Source organism: Melanerpes formicivorus, unplaced genomic scaffold, assembly GCF_026170545.1.
Source record: "Melanerpes formicivorus ecotype bairdi unplaced genomic scaffold, bMelFor1.0.p_v2 SCAF_5, whole genome shotgun sequence".
Lineage (NCBI taxonomy): Eukaryota > Metazoa > Chordata > Aves > Piciformes > Picidae > Melanerpes > Melanerpes formicivorus.
Genome location: NW_027142357.1, coordinates 31,979,934 through 32,000,322, shown reverse-complemented (window position 1 = coordinate 32,000,322; position 20,389 = coordinate 31,979,934). Strand labels below are relative to the sequence as shown.

General features: G+C 46.8%; 1 protein-coding gene across 5 annotated transcripts in view; it reads left to right on the top strand.

Annotated features, from left to right (window-relative positions):
* HEG1 (heart development protein with EGF like domains 1) overlaps nt 1-20,389 on the top strand; it is a 57,771-nt gene that overhangs the window by 17,178 nt on the left and 20,204 nt on the right. For 3 of the 5 annotated variants that reach the window (XM_068139031.1, XM_068139030.1, XM_068139034.1), the window contains exons 2-14: nt 1,873-2,148; nt 3,659-3,889; nt 5,901-6,200; nt 6,635-6,946; nt 8,482-8,808; nt 9,699-9,992; nt 10,615-10,938; nt 11,632-11,937; nt 12,473-12,814; nt 13,813-15,159; nt 17,349-17,468; nt 19,262-19,356; nt 19,866-19,924. In XM_068139031.1, the coding sequence (XP_067995132.1) occupies nt 1,873-2,148; nt 3,659-3,889; nt 5,901-6,200; nt 6,635-6,946; nt 8,482-8,808; nt 9,699-9,992; nt 10,615-10,938; nt 11,632-11,937; nt 12,473-12,814; nt 13,813-15,159; nt 17,349-17,468; nt 19,262-19,356; nt 19,866-19,924 (4,333 nt within the window). The remainder of the gene's footprint in view (nt 1-1,872; nt 2,149-3,658; nt 3,890-5,900; nt 6,201-6,634; nt 6,947-8,481; nt 8,809-9,698; nt 9,993-10,614; nt 10,939-11,631; nt 11,938-12,472; nt 12,815-13,812; nt 15,160-17,348; nt 17,469-19,261; nt 19,357-19,865; nt 19,925-20,389) is intronic. The other 2 variants (XM_068139032.1, XM_068139033.1) reach the window with 2 other exon arrangements.

Below are 20,389 nucleotides of genomic sequence, written 5' to 3'. Positions count from 1 at the left end.
TGCAAGGCTTAACTTTCAACATTGGAGCTTCTGGGGGGAGACTGAGTGATGTCTTTAGCTGCTGCCTATGTGTCACCTGCAGCCCTGATGCTGTGTGTGTGGCAGGCAAGACACATCCCATAGCCTGGTGGATCCGTGAACTGCAAAGTGGGGAGAACTCCTCTCCCAAAATACACTTTTCTCATTTTCTGGGGTGGCTTCAGTTCCTGTCATCTTACATTGCAGTTTCCCTAGCCTGGCTCCCATTCTGTCCACTCAGCAAGTGTAGCATACATTGGGCTATTTCAGCTCAGAGAATGCATTTTGGTTATAAAGAAAATAGGCAAAACTGATGTCTTGCTGTCTCAGATCACACAGCCATGGACTTGCTTTGACTTCTTGTGAGCTTTGAAAGAGCATCTGAAGTTGCAGAGCCAGACAAGCCTTGGGACTGTAACATAGGACAGGGATGATTGCTGCTGGTTTTCATGTGACCAGTATATAGGGAAATCCTTATGCAGCCCTGGATGGTACCATGGACTGGAAACCCCAATTCCTCCTGCAGATAACACTGGAATTACTCACAGCAGCTGTCTCTAGATGCTCTGCTTCAGGCAGTATCAGGCTGGATGGTAGACCCAAGGCTGAAGTGACATGAGTCCTGCTGCTGTTGTCAGTGTTAATGATTGAGCTGAAAGGCTGGTTACTGGGTAACATCTTCAGTCCTTGCTTAGGGCTCAGTTTGGGAACATGTTTATATTCTAGAGATGCACACAACCATCTGTGTGCTTTTGGAGATCCTGTAAAGCATGTAATGCTTGTTGACATCTCTGGGAGAAGTAATTTTTGGGTCCATGAGATACAGCAGATGGTAGAAATACACAAGAAACCTTGCAAAGTAGAGGATGAGATTGCTGCTTTTGCCCATTGGTGTGGTGGGGAGGAAGCAGAGAGAGGGGAAGAGCTAGCTAAGCTAAAGGGTAGTGCTGGCTTAGGAACCAACATTTGTTCCATAAATGAATTCTAATGAAATGAGAAAATAGCTCTAGATATGGGAGAGGTGGAAGTCTGGAGCAGCCTTCTTGCAGGAGCAAGAGAGTAGGTCCATGCACTGCCAGGGTGGAGCAGGGGCTTCACCCACAGTTGATCACAGGAAATAGACCTGCAGATGTACAAATGTCTCCACCTTGTCTGTTATCATCTGGTAGACATTAATGTCAGATACACCAAAATGTCAATCACCCAAGGTTGCTTTAACACCTGAACAGCCAGTGTAAACCACACCATGCATTGATCTCTTCTTCTGGTGCCTCATGGAGGCTGGATGGGTTATGCCAACCTTCCTGTTTGCCCTGCAGTTCCCAGCCAGCTTCAAGCTAGCTCTGTGGAGGCAGTGGGATTTGAGATCAAGCATCCTGCAAGCACTGGCTAAGCAGATAAAAGGGAAAAGCTGTGGGCCCTCCATCTTCCATTCATACCCTTGGGATGGGGCATGTGGGCTGTGCTGGTCTCCAGCTGGCTCTCAGCTCTGGACACCTATACCCTCCTCCCATGAGCTCCAGATTGTGTAGCTCCATTGGTTATTAGTTTAAGACTGTCTCTTTTGCTCCTCCAAAGATTTATTTCTCCTAACACATACACGCACACAAAAAGCATGGGGGTGCTGAACTGAACTTAGGCACTAAAGCGGGTTTTGACATTTGGCCCTACAGATCAAGCTGATTTCCACTGATGTGAATCCAGAAGATAAATTTCACATCTGTATTTTGATTATGCAAAAATTTTCTCTGGTGAAAATGAGATCAGAGCTTGGCCTTGGTGGTACTGCCATGAGCCGAGCCTGCACGTCCAGCAGTGATGGGATTTTAATGGTTTTCTTGTCCTGCCTTTCAGTCATTGAAAGCACCAGGCAGGCAAGGAGGTCAGATATGGAGATGGGGACTTCTGCTGCACTTGTGGACGGCGTAGAGCTGGTGACAATGATGGCCAGGAATGGGGAGCAGACATTGCTGCCTGCCAGCCATGGTGCTGTGCTGGCAGCAGGTGAGGTCACGATGCGTGTTGGTCCTCTCAGCGGCCATAGGGATGCCACCCCACCAGGAGCAGGACCCTCAGGCAGCCCATCTGCTGGGATAACGACCCACCTGCCCACTCATAACCATCCTCCTGGTAAGTTTTATCAGTGTGAGGGTCCCTGTTTGCCATACCTAGCCCATGGATTGAGAATAGCCTGTGGCTTAAGAATTATCCCTGCCCTGCTGCTAGAAATTGAAAAAAATTGGATGAAATCCAATCCCAGAACATCTGATTATTTTTTTAACCTTAGAATGAAGGTGGTTCTCAGGAGCTGCTACTGCTGTTATTTACCACCAATAGCACCCCAGAGAGTCCTGCCCGTCTGCGCAGCTTAAAGGCTGTGTGCAAAGCAGAGCTCTCTGGAATCCCCATGCCTCCTCCCAGGAGGAGCTGAACCCCATCACGAATCCAGCCTAGATCATAAGTGCCTGAGTTAAAAATATCTGAGCAGTTGTGTAGCTAAGGTCCTCATGTGGAAATCAGGCAAGTGAGCGCAGGCTTGTTCATAATCTTCACCACATTTGGTGGGACTGTGGTCATAAGTAAACTAATGCACTTTAAGCATGCACTAAATCAAAGTCTGTTTCCCACACCAGCAGGATAAGGCTGTGCTGATTGCCCTCTCCCCACTTCATTTTTTTCCTAGATGAAATAAATGTGGAAAAAAAAAAAAAGGAGAGAGATATGACCATAGAGGTTTTCTTTAAGTCTTTAATGTCTCCTTGTTTTTCCTGCTTAGGGACCAGAGTGTGTTTCTGGCCTGCTCAGGCTGCCAGTTGCTGGCTGTTCTAGCATAAGCTCCTTGCTGCCCTCTGCATTTCTAAAGTTTTTGTTTTTTAAAACTGGGCATCTTTTGCTCTGCACAAATGAAGACAAATTTTGAAATACTAGTGGGTTTTGGTTATGGAAACCCTCTCTTCCCAGCACTCCCTCTTGCAGTGTGCTCTGTTAAAACGAGAAAACGCTGGGGCTGAAGCTATGATCTATTGCATATGATAGGGTTGGGTACCACTGCAGGTGGTCACAGATTACAGATCACAGAATCACCCAGGTTGGAAGAGGCCTCTGAGATCATCAAGTCCAGCTAACCACCCAACCCTAACTAATCAACTAGACCGTGGCACTAAGTGCCTCATCCAGTCTTTTCTTAAACACCTCCAGGGACATTGACTCCACCACCTCCCTGGGCAGCCCATTCCAATGGCCAATCACTGTTTCTGTGAAGAACTTCTTTCTAAGATCCAGCCTAAACTTCCCCCTACACAGCTTGAGACTGTGTCTTCTTTTTCTGGTTGCCCAGGAGAAGAGATCAGCCCCCACCTGTCTACAACCACCCTTCAGGTAGTTGTACACAGCAACAAAGTCTCCCCTGAGCCTCCTCTTCTCCAGGCTAAACAATCCCAGCTCCCTCAGCTGCTCCTCACAGGGCTTGTGCTCCAAACCTCTCACCAGCTTTGTTGCCCTTCTCTGGACACATTCGAGCAACTCAATATCTTTCTTAAACTGAGGGTCCAAGAACTGGGCACAGTTGCTGTTGCCACCTCAGCTGAGACAAATTAACTTGTCCAAGGGAAAACATGTCCTTCTCTACATTGCTTTGCAGCTGAAGGAAGTCATCACTGTGCTGTGGGTTGCCGAGAAAGAGACAAGAGGGCTTTGGCTTCTCCCAGCCCTCCCGCAACTACTGAGAGGACGCCACTGGTTTTGGCAGCCATCAGCACAGATTCTGCTGAGAGGACTCTGGGCAGGCACCACGGAGGCTGGGATGTGGTGGAGTTTGACAGCACAACGAGGACAGGAGTGCCTCCTTCATCCGCAGAGACTCGTCACCCAGGTGAGCCATCCTGGGGCAGCCTGGCAATGAGGTGGATACTGCACCCTGGAGAAAGTAGGCATTGGTTAAGCCCAGCTCCCCTACACTGCTAGAGCTTTGTGTGCTGGATCTGGCTGTCCATCCTCACCACGTGCCCAGGGCAGATTTCTGGCATTCTTTATGCATGAAGGTGGAGGGAAGGATCCATGGGGCTTCTCCTGGCCTTGAAAGCTATGAATCATGCAGTACAGCTCCCAAACACAAAGCTGCTGTAGGCAACGTACAGACCAGAGGACCACAGTCTGTGGGAGGAGATGGAAGGTGACAGCAGAGAATACTGGATGGGTAGCTCAGCGCTCTCTCCTTTGCCTTCCCCCATTGCCTTGCAGACGGTGGTGGCCCCTCTCAACCACCAGGCAGCTAGGTGGGCATGGAACCACTTGGTAGCTCTCACATGGGCACTGCAGCCACTTCACCTGGTCCATTGGGGACCACAGCCCCTCCCCAGCACCCCCATCCCTGGCTCTCCAGGACAGCCCCAGTGCTTTCCCCAAGCTTCCAGTATCCAGACTGGTATAAACCACATCATCCTACACCCCAGAGATGTCACAGGGGACTCCACAAGTCCTTCCCTCACAGCATTGCCTGCCACAGACAGCACTTTTGGAGGTGAGCTTTGCAAGCCCACAAATGTCTTTATAGCTTTGAAAAGCCTTTATGTAATTTTTGCTTTCTTGAAGATTGTTGCCTTGAAGATGTTGTTTTGCATGCACTCTGTTATTATTTGGACACTAGCTGAACTTTCCTACTGGAAGCAGGAAAAAGCAATGGGGAAAAAAAATCATTTGATCCCAAACCTCCCAACTTTTTCCAACTTCTTTTTTTTTGCTTAAAAAAAAAATCTTTGGACCTTATCAGTGTATTTTCTGCAGGGTGGGTACTTGAACTGTGAAATATCTTGGCTGGTTCAGAGCCAGCTGCAGAGCAAAGCTGACTCCCAGGCCCACCTGGCCTGCATGTCCCAGCTGAGCAGTGCTGTAGTAGGGCATGATGTTGGTAACCCATGCTCATGGCAACACCAAGTGGGTTTACTCTCAGCTGGACACAGTGAGATGCCTGTGTTTCAGCAGCTGTCACAGATCAACAAACCTGAGGTCTCCGGGCTCCACAGGTTCCCATTGTTTGCTTTGCGAGCAGCTAATTTCTGAAGCTCTCAAAAATGGAGGCTTCACTCTACGTGAACTTACTGAAAACCTCAGTGTTGCCAAGTCCTTATCCTGTGCCTGGGGCTTGCCAGGAGCAAACACTTCTCCAGGGTTCTCACTCTGACATGTCCCTTCCCTCTGTCCCAGCTGCTGGGAGCAGCATCAGAGCGGCAGAGAACCTGAGGTCTGGTATCCAAAGGGCAGTGCCTGGCTCTGTGGCTCAGCTTCTCGCCTTGTCACCCTTCTCACTGGCCCCAGTACAAGGACATTTTCCTGGGTCCTCCACAGAGCGTTGGCTTGCCCCTTCTCACCTGGCTTCAGAAAGCACTGCTGTGGGTGAGATTGGTTAGTCTATGATTTGTTGTTTTACCCTATTTTGTGCTTCCTTAAGCACTTTTGCCTGTGTCCCGTTAAGCCCTGGGACATGTAATGAGCTCATGACTGCACTCAGGTTTCCCCCCTTTGCTCTTTGATACCCTATGCAAGCTACAAAAACTACTGAGAGAGCATGGACTGATTTCCACCAATCTTAGAGCAAAGGTGGGATTTAAAGGCAGGTCCTTGTAGTCCTTGTCCCATGGGGGTTTCCACTGGCTGGGCTGCCCTGGCTCTCATGAAGCTGTGGTGTCCTGGCAGCGAGCCCCAGGTTTTGTGCAAGGTCTTCCTGCAGCAAGGGGTTTCATGCCTTTCCAAAAGAGCACTTTGTCCAGATTGAAAACTTCCTATGCTTAAAATCCATGTGTGCACTGTAAGCATCTGGGAGGAAAATGGATCCATCTGTTTATAATTTCTTAGGTATAAATCCAGGCTTTTTTGTTGTGCCGTAGCCATTGGAAGCAGCTACCAACCATCCAGCGTCTTGGCCACAGAGAGGAGAGTTTCGGATTTCCCCACCACCAGCACCTCCATTTCCACAACAGCCACCAAGGGTGGAGAGAGGACGTTAAGGTCTGTGCCAGCCAGCGCCAGGCTGGCTGATGCAGCAGAGATTTCCACCTCTGGCACTGAAATCACCAGCTCTTCAGATCAGAGTCAGTCCTCTTCAGGAGCCCAGGGCGGTGGTGGCAGAGGTGCCACAGTCCCGATCCTCACAGGCTCGCCGTCTGCTTCAGAGAGCGCTTCCACAAGTGAGTTTTGATAGCTAGCTGTGTAACTCAGAACATTATTTAAAGACTCTTTATAAGCAAAATACATCCTTTTTTATTTTAAAGAAGGGAGGAATAATATTGTATTTGGCACATTCTGTACATTGAAAAACATTTCACAGAAATGAAAGTACAGATAAATATTATTCTTGTTGGAAGAGGAGGATAGATTTTTTTTTCCCTTGAAAACTTTCAGTTGAATCTTGCAAGCAATAACTTCAGGAGTTCCTATGTAGACACTGTTTTTCTCCCCTGTCTTAATTATTTCCCAGTGTTAAATATTCCCATACTGAATGTTCGGACACGTGTTGTTTATACCTGCTGATAGCAGGATGGAACCTTTCCAGCTCTTTTCATTTATGTGTATGGAATTTTGTATGTATGGAGTTTTATATCTCATGTCTCCTCTTTTGTAGCCTTTAGCAGCCGTTATGAACCCAAGAGCATCCCAGCTGCAGAAGAGGTGACTCTGTATTTGGACACCCACGGTGGTGGCACGCCCAGTGTGGCAGCAGGGGCAGAGGTGTTCCCTGCAAACAGCCACACTGCCAGGCTTACAAGGAGCTCTGCCACCAGAACCAACCCTACCAGGTCTTTGGGCAGCACCTTCTCCTTGGGGGCCAGGACACACCATCTCAACAGCCCACAGGAAGCCACTGATCTCCCAACACCTCCTGGGGAGCCTTCACTCACAAGTTCCCTCTCTCCCTTCGAAAATACTTCAAGAGGTAAAGTTGCTAGTCAGCAAGCTGGCTGCTTTTGGACTGGGTGGGAGTTTGCATCCTCAGCCTGTTTTTCTTTAGATATGACCACCAGTCCCTATTGGACACTCGGCTATTTCTATTACTGGGTGCTTTGGGCTGGCAGTGGGGCTGCTGGGACGGGTGGGAGTGGATCTCAGCTTTTGGGTGAAAGAGCAAATAATATCAGTGTCCTCACTGCTAACATTAGTCCTGCACTGGGAAAAGCAGCCATTGGTTTAGCGATATGTGCATGCACGTCTTCTCTGCTGGAGACACTTCTGCTGGGTTTCTGCCATGCAGGCTGATTTTTGTGAAAGTGTTCTGGCAGTCCTCACTGCCATGACAGTGCTGACACCCTTTGCCCATGGAGCGGTCCCAAGTGAGCTCTCCCCACTAACCCCACAATAAGGTGCTGGAGCATGTCCAAAGAAGGGCAGTGAAGCTGGTGAGGGGCTGATCTAGAGCACAAGTCTGTGAGGAGCAGCTGAGGGAACTGGGATTTAGCTTGGAGAAAAAAGAAAAAGGAGGTTTAGAGGAGATCTCATTGCTTTCTACAACTCTCTGAAAAGAGATTGTAGTGAGGTGGGTGTTGGTCTCTTCTCTTATGTAACAAGTGATAGGGCAAGAAGAAATGGCCTCAAGTTGCACCAGGGGAGGTTTAGGTTGGATATTAAGAATAATTTACTTACTGAAAGGGTTCTTAAGCACCAGAGTGGGCTGCCCAGGGCACTGGTGGAGTCACCATCCCTGGAAGTATTCAAAAGGCATGTTGATTTGATACTTAGGGACATGGTTTAGTGGTGACTTAGAAGTGTTACGTTAATGGTTGAACCTTGTGATGTGAAAGGTTTCTTCCAACTGAAATGCTTCTCTGATTCAACATTAATTCACAGTTAAGCCCACTGCTCTGCAAGTCATAGTGCAGCTCCAGATCTTAGTGAACTGGTGAAGTATCAACATCCCCAGCACTGTGGTTTGGAAGAGCCTTGGGGCAGTGCAGCTGTTAACCATGGGGTAAATCAAGATGGGTCAGACTTCAGGCTATGGTGCTGATCATTGTGTAAGTGAGGCTGTGTCTGCCCCCACACAGCCTTGGCTGCCTGGTGCTTTTGAAGGCTTGCCCATCAGCCCAATACCGAGACGGCAGCTTGGCTTTCTGAACTGTCACTAAAAAACCTTAACCAGGCCTGTTTTAGTTCATCCTCTAGATATTATTTGAAGTTAGGGGTGTATACTCTGATTTGAACAGGCTCAAAGGCAGCTTAAATGCATAAATCAGGTACTGTGCACAGCCTGAAGGTGAAAGACATGGCTTTAAGTTGAGATTTTCATGGAATTTTGTAAGCCACGTGTACTTGATCATAAGGGATTCATCTCTTTGGAAAGCAGCACCTTTTGCAGCCTGAGAACTTGGATTGTTCAATTTGCCAACAAACAGCATAGAAATGCATGCTCTATAAACAATCCCTCAAGTGTATGGCTCTGTATACACAAAGCAAACCTGTTTTTTTCTGTCTTAGGTGTGAGAAGCAGCCACCGACCAGTTAACAGCTCAACAACAGAGAAAACCCCCCTTGCTTCCTTTCCCACCAGCACTTTAATTGCAGCCAAGGCCAGCAGCAGAAGGCCCCCAAGGTTTGCCACAGGCAGCAGTGGATGGGCAGCAGAAGCTTCCACGTCCAGCAGTGGCATTTACAAGACCTTGGGCACAATTCAATCCTTATCCACATCCTCTGTGAGAGAGACTTCTGGAGTTCATAGGCCCAGAGAAATCATGGATTTCACTGAGCAAGTGGCAGACCCTTTGCTAACACGCTCTGACTCTCCTTCAGAAGGTCCTTCCCGAGGTGAGCTCAAGTTAGAAGTGAAAGACCATTTTTCTTCAAAGTAAAGGGAGGACTGTTACTGTCTCCTGCACTTTCCTGACTGTTTGGAAAGATGCAGTGTGATTTTGTGTCTGAAATATTCCAGCTCGTGCTTGACCAAAAAATGTGGTTTGGGTGTTTTACAGAAAGGGCACATAGGAGGAAAGTTTCATTATGCCAAGAAAAACAATCAGCTTTCAAATCATGATTCTTTTCTTTACTATCTCCAGTTGCCATCTCCATATAGGCAAGAGAGCTAAGCAAGTGAGGATTAGATCATGTCCTGCAGTCCCAGGCAATGAACTTCAGTTCCTGCCCTCTGTCCTACCCCTTGGACCAGGCTGCTTCCCAGAAATTGAACCAACTCAATAAATTTAAGGCAACATTCAATGTGGCCTCTGAGGTCCTTCATGCTGCTGTCTGGTCCTAGACCCTGCTGTGGTTATGAAAGGGTCTGATACCTCTGACACCATTTCTTCAGACTTCTTCTCTAAGATTGTCTTGCTGCTCAGCATTGAGCTTTGTCTGAACTGATTTCCAGGCTTTTCTGGGTTGTTATGGTATTTGTTTGTTCTAGCAGCACGGAGTTCATTCAGGCACATAATGGTGAAATCAAGTGTGCAGAGTTAGTAGTTCAACAATTCTTACATAATAGCACTTTTCTCAGCATTCAGACCATGCTCTTTAGAAGACAGATTTCTGTAGGGAAGATTCATGTCTGTGGAAATTTCCTGTTTTCTCTGGATTGACATCTTCTCATATTGTTCTACTCATGTGTGTACTTGCTGCCTCTGGCTGATACTGGAAGCAAATCTGTCTGGTTATGGTTTCACATGTGTAAAAATGTAAATTGTTTCTTTATCACATCTTAGCCACTGGAAGCAGCCATGTTTCATTCAGCATCCTGTCAACAGAGAGAAGAACCAACTACCCTACTACCGGTGCCTCCATTTCCATGACAGCCACAAAGGGTGGAGGGAGGACGTTAAGGTCTCTGCCAGCCAGCACCAAGTTGACCCAAACAACAGAGATTTCCACCACTGCTACCAAAACCATCAGCTCTCCAGACCATACCTGGTCCTCTTCAGGAGCCCACAGTGGTGGTGGCAGAGGTGCCACTGTGTTGTTCACAGGCTCACCACCTGCTTCAGAAAGTGCTTCCCCAGGTGAGCTCTGACTGTACTCATGAGGCTTCTTCCTGTAGACCTCAAACATCTGCTCTGTATGGTGGAGTGAGGGCATGCTAGAAGGTGCTGGACAATGCTGTTGGGCATTTCAACTTCCAGAGAGAAATGCATTAGCTGATTTTTGCATTTGGTCACTAGAAAAACCCAGCTTCACTGCAAGAGCAGTCTGGCCCCGAGATTTTGGGGTATTTTCTGAGACAGCATCATTTCAAGACTTGCCTTATTGACTGTACTTGTACAAGCAGGGGACACCACCAGTCACTCCTGATTTCCACCCTGTGTTTATTGATCCCATACAATCTGCCATGCCTTAAGTATCAGGAAGTTCCTATGGGCAATGCAGCCAGGAGCAGCACCTAAAGGAAGCAAACCCCTCTGTGCTCCCACTACTTGTTGCTAGCACCCTCTTCAGGGTGTCCTCCTGTGAGTAGTGCCTCTTTGCATGGTAAAGAACCGTGTCTTCACAGTTACTGTTTTATTCAGGCTTGGATCTTCTGCCACGTTGTATCTGTGCTGTCAGCCTAAGAGTGATGATGAAAGAGAGCATGGCCACCTTTATAGCTTAGGATGAATAAAACCATTTTGCTTTGTCTATTCTCAGCAGAAAGGACCTCAGCTATGGGAGGACACCTGCCTGATGTTACCAGTACACCCAGCTCAGTGGTAGCCACCAGCGGTGGGGAGAGAAGCACGGTACCCATATCAGATGCCCATGCGGCATTCAGCACTGCAGAGAGCTCCAGTCCTGCTCCTTTCCACACCAGCTCCTTGTATGGGGTTCTTCTGCTGTCCTCATCAGCAACAGAGCCTGGAAGACAGAGCCATATTTCACAGAGTGGTGCTGGGCTGGGTGAGCTTTCAACAAAGCCACTGCCTGCATTTTCTCCCAGCATTTCAGTGCCTTCACCTTCACCAAGTGCTTCAGGTGGGTCTTGTGGCTTCTGTTTACCATGGAGGACATCCCTCCACATTGCCCCACTCCTGAGCTGCCACCCTCCCTTTCCTATCTTTAAAGTAGGTTTGCCTTTTTAGTTAAGCCTGGTTTATAGTGGAGGGCATTACACAACTGATGAATTGTTCACCTAAGAGCACTTGGGGCAGCCCTTCTCTAGGTGGCAACTAGATGGCCATCCATCTCTTCTGGGCCACATGTAAAGGCTGCCATGGAGCTTTGACCTCAGCCCTCAGTCTGGAGGAGACTGGCATGAGATATGGCAAAGGATTGGTAGACCTTTTGCTGTTCCTTATATCCCATTACCATGTTTCAGCATTAGCTGGGCTGCCAGGATCCCACCAGAGCTGGTTTGAAACTAGCTGGTCCACCCAAGGGAAGTTTCTGCAGGACATTCAAGACCAGGTCTTTACCTCCCTGCCACTGTTCTCCTTCAGAAATGCTATGGCCCCCAATCTATTTTTATTTTTTTTTTTGCATAAAGGGGAAAAGTAAAGACTCCCTGGGAACCCCACTTAGCAAGTAAATGATGTTGGGCACCAGGTGCCACCACTGCTGTGGCGATTGAAGTATTCAGATTTTAGCCCCTGTTAGAGGCCTTAAAGGTATTATCAGTAAAAAAAATACATGTTTTATTATATATCTATGTATATCTCTGCTTTGTAGTTCCAGAGGGAGGAAGAAGAGTTTCTGGTGCTCCTGCTGAGACCACAGACATCTCAACCACGCTCTCCAGCCACAAGAAGGGAGCATCTCAGCCTGCAGTTAACCATGGTGTGTGGAGCACAGCAGCAGAAAACCTCACATCTTATCCAGATACAGCCAGAGAGCCTCACACTGGCCTCCTGCTATCCTCTACAGCATGGCCTGGAGCAGGACACCTCTCACCCAGCCAAGCAGGGTACCCAGAGCCTAAGTTCAACCTTTCATCCAAGGTCTCCACCTACTTCTCAGCTGCCAGCGAACCTTCCAGTGAGTTTTCCTGAATTCTAGGATGGTGTTTGAATTGAGGAAAAACCCTGCTGCCACTCCCTTCCCCTTTTCCATGGTGGTGATAAGACCACTCACACGTGTCAGAGCTGTTGCAGGTGTCGCATGCAGGTTTCATAAGCAGTGGTGGTTCTGCTCCTTGGTGTTGTATATCTGCAGGTGTTGATGCTTAACAAAAAGGTGTCAGGAATGAGACATGTAACTTTTTTTGCTGTGGGACACATCTGCTGCCTGTCTGGGTTGGGGTGATCATTATAAATAACATCAAAATGCCATTATGACTCTAATGGTACCAATTGCCCCTCTGTATTTGTCCTGGTTCTTTGGAGTAGACTTTGTGTTAAATCCACATTTAAGGTGATAGTTATGTGAGATCTACTTTCATCTGTATTTAATCAGTGTTTGCCTATGGAATTTGATTAATCTGCATTTCCAAACAGAATTATTGTAGAACTCACAAGCTCTCTCTGCTCTGTGATGATAAAATCAGACGCCTGCTTTTTCAATCCTATTCCAGCCATGGGCAGAATCCATCACTCCCTAAGCAGCCAAAATGCAGAGGAAGGGATGTCCAGCCCCGTGACTGATCCTGTGTACAATTCATCCACGTCTGCTGGCAGTGGAGCGAGGACACTGCACTCAGTGATGGGCAGCACGCTGGCTGATGGCACAGAGAGCTCCGTTTCCTTGGCCGAAGCCACCGATGCTCCGAGGCTGGCTCAGGCAGCTTCTGAGGAGCAGAGCAGGACAGTCCACACCTCCACCAGCAGTGGGGGCTTTGCAGGCTTTGTGACAGAGACACTCTTCACACGTTCTTCCAAGATACCCACTCACTCTTCTTTCCAGAGCGATCTCACAAGTAAGTCGTTGTCTCTTGGTGTACATTCTGGTAGGGAGGGAATGTTCCTACTGTTCTGCATTTCCCTGTGTTGTACACAAAGTTCTCATTTGTTAGTGCATGCAATGCCACCTGCAGGTTCATGCAGGGGGATGTTTTCAGCAAATGACTCAAAGCCAGACCCACGTGGCTGGCTGGGGAATCATTCCAGAAGCGACACTATGTACCCAGTAGCTCTCCTGGTTTGATAGCTGCATTATTTTTTCTGCACCTTGACTGATTTCTTTTGGGTGATGCTTTCAGGAATGTTTTGTGGCAACCTAAGCCAATTCTAGAATTAAACCAGGTTTTCCAATACCCTGTTTTTTTAGAGATTGCTGAACTGAGCTGTATATCCTGAAGTTCATATTACAAGATTGACTGCACCTTCTATGCTAAATGATCTGATTATTTTTTTTGCAGCCTAATGTGCTACTCATTTAAGATTCCCTGACTGCAAAGCTTTCAATAACTGAGTTCATGATAAGCTGCAAATTAATATAATGTAATAATTTTATTCTGCAGAGGCATGAAGTTCACTGTGTCTAAAAACAAATAGACTGAAGAAGATGGATATTCTTTAGCCGGGAATGGAAAATAAGAGGGAGAGGATATGAGTTTTGTAAGCTACAAATGATAAAGGGTACAAATTAATTTTCCTGCTTAGCTTGCCACAAATTGCCACAGAACAATGCATGCTGAATCCCATAGGAAAACAATACTGGAAGAAGAGTGTGTTAGAAACTTCCACGTTTCACAGGAGCCTTGTGTCTGTCTGAGGTCATCATTTTAGAATCAATTAAGGAGTGTGAAAGACTCCTAATTTGATACTCATGCTTGGATGGTGTTCTTAATTTTCAGAAGGGCATGGGCCAGTTCAGACAAGAACATTTCATGTGTATAGCAAGTGATTTTAATACTACATCAAAATACTTTCATATTAATCTGTCTTCCTAATATATCTTGTCCTTCTGCTCCAGGCTTGTCAAGTAGCCATCAGCCAGTCAGCGGCATTGATGCAGAGAAAAGGACCTCGGCTTCTCATACAGATGGCACATACATTTCAACCACATATACCAGAGGAGGAGAAAGGACCCTTCTGTCCATCTCAAATAGCAGCATCTCTGCTGACTCTTCAGAAAGTTCCACCTTTTTTTCTGAAATTTCCAGCCTTTCTGATGCATCAAAATCTCCTGTGGACAAAAGGAGCAATGTATCCAGCGATGGCAGTTTTGTTGAACCATCAACAGAGCCCTTGGTGGTACACTCTTCCAAACTGTTGACTTCTGCTTCTGCAGATGGCATACAAAATACAACTGTGTTCGGCACAGACTCTGAGTTGTTGACCACTGGCAGATCATCTCTATCTACATCAGCATTTCCAGCCTCTTCCTCACTGTCATCACTACATCATTCATTGTCATCAACACCACCACCACTGATGTTTACAACATCAGAATCCTCTGAGCCACTCTCATCCTCTGTGACAGCATCTTCACCCCCTCTGCAGGCTTTGTCATCCTCCTCGCCCACTTCCTCATTGCTTTCTCCATCTTATTCATTGGTATCTTTATTGCCTCTGTTTTCGTCACCATCATCCATCTCTCAGTCCAATGACAGTGATCAAGCAAGCACCCCTGTAGCTACAACTGTGGCCAGGCGGGTGCCCTCCACAGCTGCTGTGGCTGGGAGCTCACCCAGAGGGACCAAAAAGCACAGTGTTACACACCAGCCCCAGAACCGAACCATCTTCACCTCCACCGAATCTCCTTTCCCTACAGCACCCATGGAGCAGCTTGGTGGACACGTTGTGACTGTGTCTGCTCCCACAGTGGTGATGGAGACTGCCTTGCCAAGAGCTGCCACGGCCCAAGGAGACAGCTCTAGGAAGACAGTGCCCCTGCTCACCACAGCCAGTGATACCCCATGGGCTGGGCCTACAGATACACCCATTAGTCCCTCACCAGCTGCAACAAACCACAGTGTCGTCGTCCCTGCAGTGGCACTGACCACAGTGAAACCTTCTGTGCTGACAACGCTGGCCACCACCCCAAGTGATGCTACCACCATGAAAGCCCACAGAGCTGAAACGCCTGCTGCCACTAAGCATGTGTATACCACTGGTGAAAGCACAGAAGCCGTGGGTACCACAGCTGCAGGGCCTGGTAAAGTCACTGAGGAAAGCATTCCTGTCACGAGTCCTTCTAAAACCCTTGCACCCAGCAAGACCACTGTGAGCATAGCAACTACTTTGGCTGGTACCAAACCAACCACCATTTCTCCGCCAAGTAGCACAACTGGGCTGAGGATGTCATCTCCAGGAACAGGTAACGTGTCCAATGGCACCTGTCAGTGGTGGGGCCAGGAATGTCTAGGTCACACTTTAAAGACCTTTGAAGGGGGGGGGTGTGTATGTATGCATGGCAAGTCTGTTGTCAGCAGGGTTTGGAGATAAAAGCTCAGTCTCCACGCTGCTATTTTTAAGAAAAGGGTGTAGCAATCAAGCTGAACTCCTGGAAAAGGGGGAGCATGCTGGTGAACCTTTCTGACAGAAACATTAAGCTGATGTTTGGGAATTTTGAGAAAACACAGCTGCCTGGCCTTCCAAGTAAGCATAGGATGTGTTTTGTCGTCGTCAATTGATTGACAGTATCTACCCATATAGGTCAGTATGAGAAAGGGTGGTTGACCAGCACTTGGTATTTCTCTTGGAACTTCTGTTATTACAATCTGTGGTTGTTTTCTTCTCACCTCATTAAAGAATCCTATACTCAAGGGCCTTTTGCTTCTCCTGGTAGGCTACATACCATAGTCTTGCTGAATGTATTGTTACAATCACTTATTACTACTGCCAGGCTCATTTTCTTCCAAGTAAATACACTGACCAAAGCTTCACATGAGTGGAAATCAATTGTATATTTAAAGTCCAGGAGCTTGGCCCTTGTGCCACTGTAAGAGATTGTGTGTGCTAATTATATTAATCTCAGTGAAATACTGGTAATAGCATATATTCCATCCAGTTATTAATTATTCAAAGGTTGTTTATCAGGCTTGGTTTTAATTAGAGCTATGACTTTGTGCAAAAAAAAAAAATCACTTGAGGAGAATGGATTATTTTTTTAGCAAAACATTGGGGCAATGTTTTGCTAAAATCCTTTTAACTGATTTGCACATTTGCCAAATTACCCTTTCCTTTAATTACCAAGTTCTGTCCATTTACCAGAATGCAAAATATCCTTCTGCTGCCTTGGGCATGGAGTCCTCTGAACAGGGGCACTCAGTGCAGCAAGTGGGGACAGCTGCCCTGTTTCCCACCATACAAATCACAGATTGAAAGATGGCAGAGTGAAAGTCAGGGTTTGAAAATACAACCCTTCATTTCTGCTTGCTTTAGATCAGAGATACCAAACCTTCTTGCTGATGCTGAGGCAGCTGTGCCAGGCTAGGCAAGACATGAAGATTGTGTCAAATGGTGTTTCTTGATGTGGAGGTTGGCTTGGGACTGTCTGGCCTGCAGGGCCTGTGTGAAGCTGTGTATCGCAGCACTGTCAGAAATACAGACATGGGTTTGGCTCTCACATTTGTGCTTTAGCCTCAAAGCCCATCCTTCCTGCCTCTGCTGCAGAGCTGTGAGTGGTTTGTAAGATGTTTGGCTTGTCTTGTGGCACCTTGTCACCAGCAAGTCTGTGGGTCTGCCTGCAGTCTGTCCTTGCACACATGCGTGACCTGCATTTGTGCTTGTGTGAGTCATATGGATAGCAAGAAGAGTGTTTTTGAGCAGGATGTGTATTTTTTCAAGGGGAATATTGGATATCTTAACCAGAATTTGTAGTTTGAGTTGGCTAATCTGTGAAGCACCTGAGTCTACAGTCATTAATACCCTGATACTGTGTATTTCGCAGTTTGGTATCTGCTCCCCAAGCCCTTGCCCACCCACCAGAAAGTGCATTATGAGCAGTGGCACTGGCAGGTATCACCATGACCAGCCCCAGCCTGGCACAAAGGAGGCTGCAGCCCCAGTAAAGGAGGTGATGGCAGCCCGGGCTGCCTCTGTCAATACAGATTAATCTAAAGACTGCATCAGTGTTCCACCAGTAGCTTTGGATCATGGAAGCAGGGCTTGCATGAAAAGGGCAGGAGTCCATATTCCTGTGTCCATACTCCCTCCTTCAGTCTCTCCATCATACATGCAGGGTTGTTTGTCTTTGAAAAACACCTTGAGATCTGCAGATGAGCTGTGCTCTAAACAAGCTGTGTATTCATATTAACGTGGATCAACACTAGATCCCAAGGGCTTTTGAATGAATATTCAAGAGAAAGTGGTTTGTACTTATTCTTTCAGCTCCAACAGAATAATTAAGAACAGGATAAATATTAGGTGCAAAGGATGCAAGGAAGCATCTGACAATGCTCAAGGGGTCATAGAAGAGAAGCCAGCTTGATCTTTTTTAGGTCAACAGCTGATGATTTTTATCACTCCGTAACTATAGCCTGGGCTTTTTTTCTGCTTTTGTAGATGTGGATAAATGCCTTTCTAACCCTTGTCCTGCGCTGGCCACCTGCAACAACACCCATGGCTCCTATGTCTGTCAATGTCCTCTTGGATATGAGCTGGAAAAAGGGAAGTGCAATTTAGGTAAGAAAAGAAAAGAAGGGGGGAAAATGCAAAAAAAGTGAAAAGCTGGGGTAGGAAAAGATGGAAATAATTATGTGTAATCTTCTACAATAAATTAACCTAGGCTCAGACTAGCTCAGGAGCTTAATGCTCCTCCCAACCACCACTTTTTACAAGAGCCTTTTGCTGTTTATACAAGTGCAGTGTCTAATGTCCATCATGTTGGGCTGCCCCTGGGAGCAGGCACAGTGATAGCTGAAGGTTTCTTAAGAACACAGCAACAGAGCAGTGGGCTCAGGATTTTTAGTTAGGACAGATGTGACCTTGAGGTTCTTAATGTGTTTTACAATCCCCCAAGAGCATTCAGCAGCTTATCATGGCTCCCAGCCCTTCAAACCCAGGTGATGGTGCTTGGCTTGGGAGAAGTCAGTGGGGCTATTGTGTAACATGGCTTCAGTGGGGTCAGCCATGTGTGGAAAATTAAGCAGCCGTGAAAGTCTTTGTAAGATCAAGGTCTTGTTTCGTACCTTTAGCATTTTTCATGCAGCACAGTTATTAGCTGGAGCTCAGGTTCTGACCCCCCCTCCTTTCTATGAGAAGACTCTCAATCTCAAGGATTTAACAATGTCCCATTGTAAAGGGGAATTTGTTTTGCTAGAGTTTCTTCTGACCCTTAATCAGCAAGGATTAGAGGCATGGAAATTTTGCTAAGGAAACATGGGTGAGGTGTCCCTGAAGGGTGTTTTGAAACATTTCTTCACGTTGGAATGTATCAGCTTCTAATTTAGAGAGTTGTTTTGATTATGCCTTGAGCTGGGATATGGGCAGATTATATAAATGCTGTGAAGGTGATTTTCATCTTATTTTTACCCCTAGTTGTTACATTGGAGCTGTCTGATACTCGATTTGTGGTGAAGATAGGCTCTGTGGATGGTGGTGGGGGGGGAAAATGACAGAGAATTGGAGGCTTTATAATGTTATCTTCAACCATGTTTGTTTTTCTGGTGGAACGTAGAACTGGAGCTCTGAGTTCTCATTTGCACCAAGTATCTCATGACACTTAACACAAGATTTAGGTACATTATCTCTCTGAGTCCGGACAACTCGGATTATGGCATTCTGCTGCCATGAATCAAATAAGAATCCAAGCATGGAAAAATGCATCTTTTGGATCTCTTTTCAAATGCCATTGCTCATTCTGTCCAGCATTTTGAAAAATGAAAATGTCCTTTCTACAGTGCTTTATTTTTGCCTTGCTGATCTGCTTTCCTTCTGTTGCAAGGAGGGGTAAGGGACTTGAGACATTTGTCCCCAGTTATTATAAATACCTTTGATACCTGAGGCTGTCTTGTTGCTGAATTTAACCAACTCTCCCTGTGTTCAGGGGGCCTTTTAAATTAGCCTCTGTTTCTATGTGAACTGTATGAGTGCTGCAGCAAAATGGTGGCTGTTCAGCTCTGGAATTTGACTGGTCTTGTGGGAACATTGCAGCAACCCTTGGGAAATATCACAAGACTGGGACTTCACTTTACTGGGGTGGTGACTCTCACACATGAGTTTTCTGAGGTTTTGAAGGCCAGGCTGGATGTGGCTCTGAGCAGCCTGATCTTGTGTGAGGTATCCCTGCCTGTAGCAGGGGGGGTTGGAACTAGATGGTCTTTGAGGTCACTTCCAACCCTAACAATTTTATGATTCTATCCACTATGTAAAGGTTTATTTCCATGCAGACAGTCTCTTGTGTAAGGCAGATGAAACCACAGCTACAGATGGCTTGGACACATGTTCCAACTAACTTGTCTTATTTTCCTTTTCAGTAAGAATATTTATGGGCCAGGTCCCCCTGAAACTTAATATTACACATGGGAAGTATGCAGAGCTGCCACATGTTGAGGATGAAATCCTGACAATGGTGAGTGTCATTGATGGGGCTTTGGCAATGCTGATGGGACAGGTCCTCATTGCTCCTCTTACAGTGGTGTTGGGAAGCCATGAGGCTGTAGTGTGAAGTTAGCCTTTTAAATCACTAAACCATCATGATATGGTGTAAGTAGGAGTGATGAGACATACACTTTCAAATCCCAGTACGCTTTTCTCTCCTGCCCTGCCTAGGGTATCAAGACAGCAATGGAGAGATCTGGCTCCTAAGGGACTTCAGACAGCATATTAACACAAAAAACAACATGTGGGCTGTGCAGGAGGGAGGTTCCTTGAAAGATGTTCGGTCTCCAAGGGCCATGCTTTGAGCTTGGCCTCATGTGGGTCTCCTTACTGGCTTCCAGCTTATCCTCTGCCTTTGCAGTCATTATGCATTCGGGCCCCAAGCAGATGCTCATATAAAAATTGCCAGATTTCATCCCTCTGAGCTGCCTCCCTCTGTCATCCCCTGGTGCACTAACAATTGCTCTTCCTTTCTGGCAGCTCAATGCATCTCTGTCAGGCTTGCCAGGATACCACCACTCTACAGTTAAGGCCACCAGGTAAGGCTAAGGCTACCTGAAGAACAATGAAAAACTCCAGTGTTCAGGGTGTTCAATTTGAGGTCCAAGTTCTTCATTCTGAGTTGGTTCTGGGCTTGTCATAATCCCATGGGGACTGATGGAGGGCATGGGAATGCCTGACCACCTTTGCCAGCTCTCTCAGTGTCCGCCTGGTGTGAGTGACTTTGGATGGCCTTGTGAGCTGCCCAGGAGGGATTTGTGGTTGATTTGAAAGTGAGCTACCAGCACTCTTTCCTGCCCCAAATATGTCTCTCTTGAGTGTAAGTTTGTCCTCTTCTTAAGGTCTGCTACAAAGCGTGGCTACTTCAGTATATGTGCAATATTGTGTCCGTGGTAAGCATTGCTTGCATTAATGACTCCTGTGTATAATGTGCATTAATAAGACCCCTGTGTATAAGGTGCTAATGATGACATCAGACTGACCCATGACACTCAGGATTGTTT